The sequence below is a fragment of the Sebastes fasciatus genome, chromosome 3 (genome assembly GCF_043250625.1).
Source record: "Sebastes fasciatus isolate fSebFas1 chromosome 3, fSebFas1.pri, whole genome shotgun sequence".
NCBI lineage: Eukaryota > Metazoa > Chordata > Actinopteri > Perciformes > Sebastidae > Sebastes > Sebastes fasciatus.
This window is the reverse complement of record NC_133797.1, coordinates 5,243,282-5,254,735: the sequence shown is the minus strand read 5'-3', so window position 1 is coordinate 5,254,735 and position 11,454 is coordinate 5,243,282. Positions and strand designations below refer to the sequence as shown.

General features: G+C 43.4%; 1 protein-coding gene across 3 annotated transcripts in view; it reads right to left on the bottom strand.

The window, feature by feature from the left end:
- Window positions 1-1,283: 1,283 nt before the first annotated feature.
- The window catches only part of LOC141765119 (E3 ubiquitin-protein ligase DTX4-like), a 40,120-nt gene continuing 29,949 nt past the window's right edge, over window positions 1,284-11,454 (bottom strand). For all 3 annotated transcript variants that reach the window (XM_074631067.1, XM_074631066.1, XM_074631065.1), the window contains exons 5-12: window positions 9,276-9,337; window positions 8,983-9,144; window positions 8,788-8,849; window positions 8,535-8,701; window positions 8,296-8,449; window positions 6,916-7,005; window positions 6,392-6,490; window positions 1,284-6,275 (exon numbers count right to left, since the gene is read on the bottom strand). In XM_074631067.1, coding sequence (XP_074487168.1) covers window positions 6,144-6,275; window positions 6,392-6,490; window positions 6,916-7,005; window positions 8,296-8,449; window positions 8,535-8,701; window positions 8,788-8,849; window positions 8,983-9,144; window positions 9,276-9,337 — 928 coding nt within the window. In that variant the 3' untranslated portion in view covers window positions 1,284-6,143. The remainder of the gene's footprint in view (window positions 6,276-6,391; window positions 6,491-6,915; window positions 7,006-8,295; window positions 8,450-8,534; window positions 8,702-8,787; window positions 8,850-8,982; window positions 9,145-9,275; window positions 9,338-11,454) is intronic.

The following is an 11,454-nucleotide window of genomic DNA, read 5'->3' as shown; positions in this document are numbered from 1 at the left end:
TTTAACAGCTCTATTGTGGTTTCTGCTCTGATAGATTAACTCTGGGTGAGGGAGCTGGATTGTAGTTTGATTTGATAAAAGCAGCCATTTTTGTCTCGGATGATAACAAGCTGGATAAAGCCACAACGGTGATGGAGAGCACGCTATTCCTAATGGATATATGCGTGTCATTGTCCTTGATCATCCAAACAAGTGTTCTAAATTAATCTGCTAATTACACATCCGCTCAGATTGGTGTTGGGTGGAGCTATGTTAGGAATTACATCAGGGAACCAAAACCACTAATGAAAAAGCTGAAGGTGTAGATCGTCCCGTCCTAACCAAGCCCCCAGGAAGAGCGTCGGTCGTTGATGCCAATTTTCGTAGTGGCCAAACAGAGGTACTGCAACCTCCGTGTCCGTCACGTGATGCCATTGGACCCAAACAGACTTTTTCCCATAGACTTACATTGGGAAAGAGACGGCCGTAACTCAGCCGATCATTTTTTAATCAACTTCCCAGTACGAACACCTCGTTTTGTACTATTAAATTGTTACCAAGAAAACAATAGTGTAATGCTACAGCAACCAACCAAACAAGTGTGTGCAGCAGCATCATGATTAGCATGTTTTACATATATAATTGGGACATATTTCCATACTTTTTATTATTATCTGGACACCGGGACAAACCAGGTATACCAGGATGTCAATCTGGTCCGGAAATAGTTAACTTATTAACGTTGGTAGCTAGCTAACGAATGTTTAGAGAAAGATGTGACGTTGGCCAAATGCAAATTTAGTGATCATAAGAGGTGGTGACATTTACGTGAACATTCATGCCATCAAAATGAACACAGAGCCCGTTTTATAAGACTCAAATTGAATTAAATTTAGACGTTACCTAACCTCCTGAAAACCACGGAGAAAGAGCGACGAATGGCAGCGATGGCAGATCATTTAAAAGATTGACCTCGCCTTTTCGTTGGCTTTTATAAAGATGGGACTAAGTGGCGTGATTGGCTGTCAAATTATTGACTTTGACATTTGATTTGCTTGCAAAAGCTTGACTACGATACATGATTGTTTTTTTAAATGATGGAAATTTGAGATGCAGACAAGCGGTCAGATACTGGAAAAGGTATGTAAGGTAGGATGAGCTGATTGTTTTTCAAATAGAAATGTAGATGAGAATTTCCTACAAGATGCACAGGTCAATACGTCTTTTTTAATTAATATCTCACAGCAGTTTCTTTTTTATACACCTCTGTCTATGGCTATTAAGAATTACAACGACACAACAGGTAAGTTTCATTCTTTATTTTGGCCTTGTATTAATCACCCATACTCCAGCAATTATTTTTGCAATATGTACACTTTGCTGTTGATGCTCTCTCTCTCTCTCCATACCGAGAACCGATGATCACCTTTTCCCCACCCACCCCTCATAAACATGAAGACAATGTAGGGATCAGAACTGTTCATGGGAAAAAAAATCCACATTTAAAGAAGGGACATGGCGAGTTACTAGTCATAGCTGTTTGCTACTGTTTGCTCATGCGGCTTCAGACACTGCACACCGTCGGATCGAAACCTTTAAAATCGACCAGTACTCTCTTCCAAAGACACTTGAGGTTAATAATTCATCACTTTTTAAACCCCACAATAACCAACTCATGGCCGAATCTGACTCCATTCATCCAATTCATAAAGTCAAGAGAAATAGTAATAAAAAAAAAACATTTATTTCAATTTCTTGTTCATTTGTTTAGAAATGAAAAACATTATTTTAATAACAAAAATCCACAATCAAGTGAGTGACTTACTGGTCATACAAAATCAAGTGTTTTTCCCCGGAGTCACTGTGCAGTGTTTGGGCCAACAGAGCAAGAAAACTGCAACAACGCAGGAGTGATTTTATATTTTACAATGTTTCAAATAACAATTTTCCTCATGCCACCTGCACTTCAACCATTCTGCTGCCGAAAGAGGGGCGGACGTAAGACGAAGAGCAAAATGTCCATCGACACGTCGACTACGAAACCTTCCAGGCTCACAAATGTTGAGAGCTCTGGAGGGCTGACGAAGGCTCAGTGCAGAACAGCAGCAGGACAGATGATATGTAGAAAATAAAAGTATTGTTTACCCCCACGGAAGAGCAAGTGTATAAGGGTTTGACTTGCTATTAAAATTCATTAAAACTTTTCATTAAAAGTCTACCATCAAATTCCTTTTCCAGAAAAGATGACACAAATCAGCTTAACTTTCTGTACACAATGAAAAAAAGAAGAAAACACATATTTAACAATACTTTGTAAACTCAAATGAAAAGGGGTCAAATTAATACAACGTAAACATACAAAATGAACAAGGCAGTTTACTCTATGATAGTGTCAAGAGAAATGCTATTAAAAAACAAAGGCATAACTACATTTCATATTAAAATAACATAATAAAGAAGGAAGGGAGTACCATCATCAATCATCATCACAGTTAAAGGATAGGGATTCCCGTTAAGTACCAACAGAATACCGTAAACTGGGAGCATACACACACACACACACACACACACACACACACACACACACACACACACACACACACACACACACACACACATACACATATACACACAGACACAACATTGTGATAAGGGGTCATGTACAGACCCAACTCAAAGACTGGGCAGTGTGTTATTTGTCAGGAGAGGCAGAGGTAAGAAGAGGAGAGTTTTTATGTGTGTTGTTGAGATCAGAATGATGCTACTGATCTCCAACTGAGGTCAACAAGTCATAGATTAAATGTCCCATATTGTGTATTGTGTACAGTATACTTCACAATTTGAATTGTAACATCGCCACATAAAGAACTCACATTTACTGATCGGCCGACACAGCAGGCTCATCGGATTTAAACGCGGTGAATCCACAGAAGGACGGCCTTCTGGTCCAGATGCTGTAAACTGGCCTTATTGGATGGATCTCAGTGCCAGCCAAGCCGGAGCAAGCCCAGTTGTGATGTGTTTCCTGTAGTTGGTTTAAAATTGGTTTTGGGGACTTGCAATTAGGCTTGTCGCGGTAGTCGGGTGTTACACGGTGGTCGGGGCACACACCGATTACATTACGTACCCATCGTCGTTTTTTTTTTTTTTTTTTACAGAAATAAAACCCATTTAGTTAATTTTGGCGTATCAGCAACATGTTATCAATAGATAGTCGGATGACGGAGTCTCAGCTCAGAGCAGCAGGTGTCGGAGTGTGAAGGATTTGGTGTCGAAGCGAAAAGCAAACTTTGCCTATTTGGCAATATTTCAGATTTAAACCCAGAACTATAAGAGAACCGTAATGTTTAATGAGGCAATCAGCGCAGAGGAGGACAGAGCAGACACGGCCGGTGTGCACGGCGCAGCGGCGCCAGGTAGACCCCTGCTGCCCCGCAGCGAAGGCTGGACCGGAGAGGCCAGACACACTGCCACCTGACGGTCGAGATCAAGGTAAGCACGCTACATATATCCCCCGCCACTTTTCTTGTAAAATGTCCGGTGTTATCAGTAACACCGGTGTTGTCACGAGTTTATTCAAATTTCCTAACCGTCACATCCCTACTTGCAATATGACATTTTAAAGGTGCTGAATGCAAGCTTGGGAGCATTTTCTATTGCCTCCGCACGGCTCTCAACATGCGACGGCTGAGCCGGCGGCTCGCAGCTAACGGCGCTAACAGCGGTAACAACAGCAATAGAGCTGACAGAGATAACGGTGTTGACCTGGAGGGCGGGGGGTTCCACGCTTCCGCGACGACTTATCGACCTTAACCGCCGTATGGGAGCAGTTGCAGAGCGGCGTCTGTGAGCTAGCCGGTGGCTCACATGCACGAAAAAGGCAGGTACGGCCGGCCCGGCTATGTCAACAAAGCAAAGAGGAGCTCTGATTACGGCACACACACATAGAGGGAGAGAGACTTCATTCTCTGCTCAGGTAGACATTACTCCTCTATATCTTTACATTCAGTAAAAACAGGGAAATAGTCATTTACTATTTATCTTTGATGACACATAAGAGGGGAATTTACATTTGCAGTACATACTGTAAGTATGGGACCCTTTAATTGCCTGACTGTTTAATCATGTTTTCCTTCTTTATTGTGTGTGCGTGTGTCTTCATTTGTAATGCTCTACTAGTTACTAACAACCACATATGGAGGCTAAGTTAAGGATGCACCGATGTTACCGAGACCGGATCGGCAGGCTGATACTGACTCAAATAGCTGGATTGCGTCTCGGTGACAATGGGGCCAATCTATTCTATTCAATTCTATGTAGTATATATACTACATACATTATAGACTTGAATTTAATTCCTGTTTAAGTTTTGACCATTTTGTTGCCGCATTAAAAAGGTTTATTATTCCTGATAAATTGCTGGATTTATTATTTTAATAATACATAGCAGTAAATTTATATCTATGTATTTATTTGTTACATTTCCTTTTACAAAGTTAAGATTGTAATGTTTTAAAGTCCAGCCTGATGGTGCCTTACACATGAAAGAATGATCCCAGTCACTTCCACACAGTGAGGCAAACAGCTTATTAATTAAAGACCGGTATTGGATCAGTACCCGGTCGGATCGGTGCATCCCTAATCCCAGCTTCCTTGACAAATTGTCAGATCGACCAATTAAAATGAGTGTTTTGTATGTGTTTGACCAGGTTGTGACCTCTGCTTCAGGTCTCCCTCTTGTCCTCTCCATCGCCCCCCTCCCCCGACCCTCTGCCCAATCTAAGAGGCTTCCTGTCTGCGAGACCAGCCCCCACCAGTTCATTTCTCTTCAGTTTTAAGCACTGACAGTGAAGCTCGTTCAACTAGAACTAAACACTTGGGCCTCGAAGCAAATCCTCATCGCTTCTAGGCGACCCTAAAACAGTTTTTATTCCCCATCCTCACCTTTTTTCTCACTGGTGCCACACTGTTGACGAGATGCAACAGCATTAACGCCCACTGAACACAACGTGAACCGTCAATAGGGTCAAAAATATAAGATATATAAGTAAATAGCGGTACCTGTGTGTCTACGGTTAACTCGTACCACAGTGGCTCAATAGTAAGACTCCAAATAGGACCAAATGACGAGGCCTCAGTTTGGTCTTTTGTCATTTCACACACAACCATAAATGTACGGAGAGCCTAGGTCGTATAAAAACCCCATCAAGTCAAAGGTAGGAGGTAAAGTATGGAAAGGCATTAAATGAGGATTATAGCAACAATGATAAAAAAAAAAAAGTAACACGTGTGGATAACTCATAGTAACATGTTTGATTTGTTCCAGTAGCTTGCAGGCTGAATCGTAGTTCATCAGTACCACCACAAGAGGGAGCGACGGCACTAAACTTCAACCACAAACAAAGCAGGTGGTTTGAACAAAAGCCGGCAGAGTCCATCTGTCTTTCCCTTCATCGCTCTTCTCGGTTTCCTTGTGTTTTTTAAATGACAGCCAAAGTACCTGTTGAGTACTGTACAAGTTAGTTTTACTCTACTCCTATCCTACGCTACATTCATACACCATCTTTTGTCTCTTTCTGCTACATCATTCCTGCATTCCTGTCCCCTCCCCCCACCACTCCAACTTCTTTCTCTCTTTGTCCTTTCTCTTCCAGTTTTCATTGAACTGCTCTTACATTTTGACCTTCTTTTTCTGGTTACTCTCTCTCTCTCTCTCTCTCTCAGTAAAGTGAACTTGTTTTTGTCCTAAATATTAGTACCATTTCATTCTCACTTGTTGTCATTTTAGTACCTAGCTAAAACCACGAGTGCCATCATTTTCTTCGCCTCCTCGTCCTCTTCTTTCTGCGTTGCTTTTTTTTTCTGTGCTTGCTTGTGAAAACTGTGAAGTTTGGACAGACTTGCATTGACAGGCGAACCCAGCGGTGACTCTTGAAAAAGCGGTTCCCCTCCGCAAAACCAAATCAATGTCTTCCAGAACCCGAGATGTCCCCCCCCCTGCACCCCTTTTATGTGCTGGCAGAGAGAGTGCGTTCTCTTTTCCTCCTCCTGCTTCTGTTATTTTCACGGTCTCTTCCTCTTCTCCTCGTTCTCCCTTCCACTCTTCGCTGCTCTCACACGGATGTCTCCTCATCCTCCTCCTCCTCCTCCGCTGCCTTGTCCTTTCACTTTTCCATCAGTCCGTCGTCCTCTGTGATGCCCTGAGCTCGGAGCTCTTCCAGAACGTTGTTGAGGTGTCCGGGGTCAGGGAAGCCGTGGCCTGTCAGGTTGGAGCCAAACTCTGTCTTATGGTGGACCTTGAAGAGAGGGAGGGACAACAACTGTTTTCTTTTGTTTCTGTTATAGATATCACAAACTACAGTTTATAAAAATCCATTTCCTGAGTTACGGTCTAACGTTATTGTGTCTGTACCTCATTCCAGATGACGGTGTCAGACTCTCCGGTCGTGCTCGAAGTCCCAACTGAGAAGATCAACCTGCGGTCCCACGCCACCAGGAGCAGTCTCAGTACCTGAGGGGTAAGGACAAAAGGTTATTTTAAAAAAAAAATAAAAAAATGTTGACACATCAAACATTTTTGAATTGTTTTTTTTATTGCCAATGTGTGAACAGGCTATAATCTAACCCTAAAAATTAGACCTTCCGTGACTTTCTGGGTTTCCTCTATAAACCTGTAGACTGCTTTTGATGTGAAGAATGCGGGATGTTTTTTTTCTGGGGAAAATCCAACGGATGTGACATCATGCATGCTCATGAGTTTACTCTATTCTCCGCCTCAGGGCTAACTGTGTGCAACGATAGCTAACGTTCGGTTAGAAATGGAGTCTCTAACGACCAGCATCCACCACAACTCAAGACTATAGCCCCTTTAAAAACACATCTGTATGAAGAATGGATCTACATGGGTCTGTAAACAGGACGGTGGATTGTGTTTACCTTGCGTCCTCTCTCGCTGTCTGGGAGGTAGCAGTGTCGGGGAAAGCCTCTGGCAGTGAAGGGCTTCCCTGGGTTCGGATGCTCTGGTCCCTGAAAAGGAAAGGGAGGAGGTCGATATTAGCAGACAACCCAACTCTGACCGTGTAATACCTCATATGGGAATAAAAACAACACTAGTGACTACATCTACATGCACAAAATATTCCAGTTTTTGCCCGTGTTCCCTAAAAAGACAGTAGTTAACATGGCTAGAGAAAATGTTTCACTAATATTCCCGTTTACATCCATGCATGCAACAATTAACGTAAAATGCCCCCATGACGTATGTTCCTTTAAATAACTTAAATTTCCAATTTCCAATTTTCCAACTGCAGTCATGTTGCAAGTTTTGCAAAACTGTGTCCTTCAAGCTATTCTTTTTACAGCTATGCACAAGAACGTACGTTTGTACATCCTGCTAATGTACAAATATTTGCATAAAAATAAGACTGATTCTTATTCACAGTTGCATCTCCTAGAATCAAAATCAAAACATTTTTTAGCGCATTTTCATTTAAAAAGAGTAATATGCAGTACATTATGATGGCGCAGCTGCGAGCTGAGCTCCCCGGAGATTGTGTGTTTTCTTAGTTTTTGTATTTATTTTGAACATCCTTTTTGCTACCTACACATCGGCACTGACATCGTACGACTGCGACACACTTCTGGACATTAAAACAAAGTTTTTTGAACACTTTTTCCATCGACCCAGCGTTGCCGGCTGAGATCACAAGAGCGAGCCAAGACGAGAACAGTGGTACGTTTACATGAAAAACGACGGAGGAAACATCAAGGTATACGGGGAGGGATACGGAACAGACTGAGAGCTCGTGCCTACCGTTCACCTCTGGCCAGCACTCTTCTTGCTAATGTCCAATCTCTGGATAATAAGGATGGATGATGTTAGGGCGAGGATCAGATTCCAACGGGACATACGGGCTTGTAATATCTTCCGTCTGACTTTGATCCGCTGGTGCCAGATCGAGTTATTTGCCCAACCGAGTCCTTCTCTGTTTTCCATGCGGTCCGAACGGTAGAGTCTGGTAAATCCAAGGATGGAGGGGTTCGCTTCATGACTAACGACAACTGGTGCAACCCCAAAGGACATTAAGACTCTTTCTCGTTGTAAGGTGCGCACGCAGTGGTGTGGCAGCTCCCCAAAAGTGAAGCCAAAACATTGTGATCGCCGGCTGGCTGTTAGTTTAAGAAGCGCTTGATTTAACACGCAGCAGTTTTCTATGAGTGGAGCATTTTATTAATAGCCTGAGTTGTGATCCCGATTAATATTTGATTAATTGTGCGGCCCTGCTGTAAACTGTCAGCCCAGTTGTTTTGGAGTACCTGAAGGCCTGGTGGTATGTTGTAGATGATGCGTATGGTTTTGCAGTCAGGATGTCCCGGTAGAGAGTGAGGGATGACGTGGTACTCCATCTTCCCTGCTGGCTGGTTGCCTGTCTTGACGCCGTAGATGGTTTTACAGGTGGGACACTGAAGACTGCAAAAGAGAGGAAGAAAATTGATGAGCTAATTTGTGAAAAACAGTGAATAGACGATGAAGAGTCTCTCTGTCTCTGACCTACCTGCCATCCTTGTTCCCATTATTATACATGGCCACCAGACACTGGAAATGGTACTGGTGTCCACACTGTGCTAGTCGCCCGACTGACTCCGCCCGAGACACGGGCCCCACCCCTGGACCCTTGTATCCAGACGGACCCCCCAACGGCTCCATACAGATGGTACAGTCCTAGGAAAAGAACAAGAAAACCCATTATTCTGTATCGTTTAATGAGTTAGCACTATGAAAGATATAGATACAAATACTGTTCGTACCTCCTCTGGTGGACTTTTTACTTTCTGCAGGTACTTCTTCACCACCTCCTCTGGAGTTTTACCTGCAGACAGGAAGGAGAGGGAACAGAAGGAGGGGGATGAAGGGCAAGAAACGGTGAGACCTTCACTCTTATCCGGCACACAGTGTTTTTGTTTTTTTTCATTTCTGTGGCTGGTCTTGACTTGAGAGCTTACCCTTGCGAGCCTGTTTCTTAGTGGTCTTCCTACAGCAGTGGCCAAAGCTCGGCACGGGTTTGATGTCGCTCTTGCTGACAGGCGGAGGGTGCAGCACGAGTTTTGGAGGTCTAGTCAGACACACAGGCAGAGCGGCAGCACTCATCAGGATACCTGTGATCCCTGAAAATACAGCGAGAGAGAGAAATCCAAGTCTGGTTAGAAAACAGAAAAAAAAATCTCAAAGAAATGAATCAAAATTTCATCTTGTTCTATCGGTTAACAGTCCGTGGTTAGTGAGAGTGTGATTTTACCGGCGAGTGCAGGGTGAACAGGACTGGATCCGTTGAGGTTCTTCACTGGGACGGTGGGCACACTGCAAGAGAAGAGCAAACTGTTTAGTAGAGTGTATTTCCAACGCTTCTTCTCAGGCCTAGAGCGAGAACATCAGACATAACAAGCTGGCAAATACTTTGAGGTTATCATACACTTACTTTGAAAAGCTGATGACTGTCATTTCTACACTAAGAGGTCACAATTGTGCAACCGACAAAAAGACTGAAATCAGCTCAATAAATTATTATCCAGCCAAATTTCTGGAGTTGAAAAAATTGCGGAACAAAATTGTCACAAAAAGCGACTGAGTTCTCCCTCCGTGTGTCTCTCTCTCTCTTCTCTCTGTTACGTATCCTTTCCCTCTCTTTGCATCTCCTTGTTTCTCGGCGCACTGCTTCGCTCGGCGGCTAGAGAATATATGAATGACTGTGCACGGCCGTCTGTGTTGTGTTCATGAAAGCTAATCCACAAGAGTTTCCATCTCCCCAGTGACGTAGACGTCACGTAGTTGCTTGCCGGGGATTACCTGCCTCGTCACAAAGCCCATCATCATCATCTCTAATAGACAAATGCGTAACACCCACACAGATACATCAACTGGTACAATTGTATAGAGAGTCCAGTATATTTGATGATGGTGATCTAAAAATCTATTTATGATACCAATGTGAGCTTGACTCTCAGAAATAAACACGTGCAAAGTCTGGATATTCAGAGCATTTTGTCAGTCATAGTCTGACCGCCGGGCCACACGGGGAACGTCAGCAGCGCGTGGCGGCTGTGGAACTTGTTGTTGTTTTTTATTACGGCGTCCGTGTTAACAGGTTAGAGCAGCTAATCTTCTAAAGATTCGAGGCCTCGGCTATTTTTACCGCGAGCCACGCGGTTCACAGCAACAACAGACAGTGAAAATGTTCTTTTTGACAGTATATTGACATCTTACCAGCAACATTACTACAGTTTCAATGTCTAGACATCTGTAGAATGAAACACTTCCTGCTTCCATTTCAAAAATAAAAGCCCTAAAGCATTTTTTTCTGTGGACAGAATTCCTTCATTTGTTAACACAAGGCTTTTATTGTGAAATATTTGCAGGATAGTGTTGTACAACATGCAGTGACTTGCACGGCTCCATGAATGAATAAAGTACGAGGTTTTAATTGTGGATTATTACTATTATTTACAAATGAGCACACGCTTCTCAAACTTTTTCTGTCTAAAATAAATATAAATGACACTTACAATGAAGTGGAATGATCGTTATGAAAGGCAAACTCTGTGTAGAAAGAAAGGGCTGACAGCAACAGCAGCAGAGATCCTGCCAGTGTGGACGCCAGGCAGCCGTCACGCACTGCTCACGCACTGCTCACGCACTGCTCACGCACTGCTCACGCAGCCCCGTCTGTCCCGACTAAGTAAGGACAGTGGACTGGTGGCTGGCGAGGTGCCAGTTCGCCTCCTGGGCACTGCGGGGGTGCCCTTGAGCAAGGTACCAGACTCACAAACCTGCTCCCCTGGCACTATATAGTCGCTGCCCACTGCTCCTAATACTAGGATGGGTTAAATGCATTGAGTAAATTTCACTCTGTGTCGCTGATTTACATTACATTTACAAACGCTAGTGCGATTGCTCTATGAGCTCCGTGGATGCTGAAGATCCGGGGTAATTTTCAGTCCTCGACTCTAACAGCGTAGCTGTCAAAGGGGGGCAATGGAAGCCTCTTTTCATTCAACTGCAAACACGATCACTCACTCATACTAACAGACTACTTCAGGCAGAGGGACAGTGTGCTGGGATGATCTGTTGTTGCTTTAGATTTAACAGGCTTTCTGTCAGTGCACTAAGCTGCTTTAACTTAACCCCTCTCAGTGAAACATGACGACACGTGAGTGAATGACTCACTGGGATGTGTGTGTGTGTGTGTGTGTGTGTGTGTGTGTGTGTGTGTGTGTGTAAATCTGCACCAGTGTGGATGAGGGAAAGAGTGTAAGAGAATGAGTTTGTGTCTGAAAGGAGGTGTTATATCACACGCTTCAGAGCGAAAAAAGCAAAACAGAAAGTGTGAGTAGAAGAACATACAGAGTGAGGTGTAAACAACAGAAATTACTCATCTGCCATCAATACTAATGAATAGATGTAGCACATCACAGGGTTAA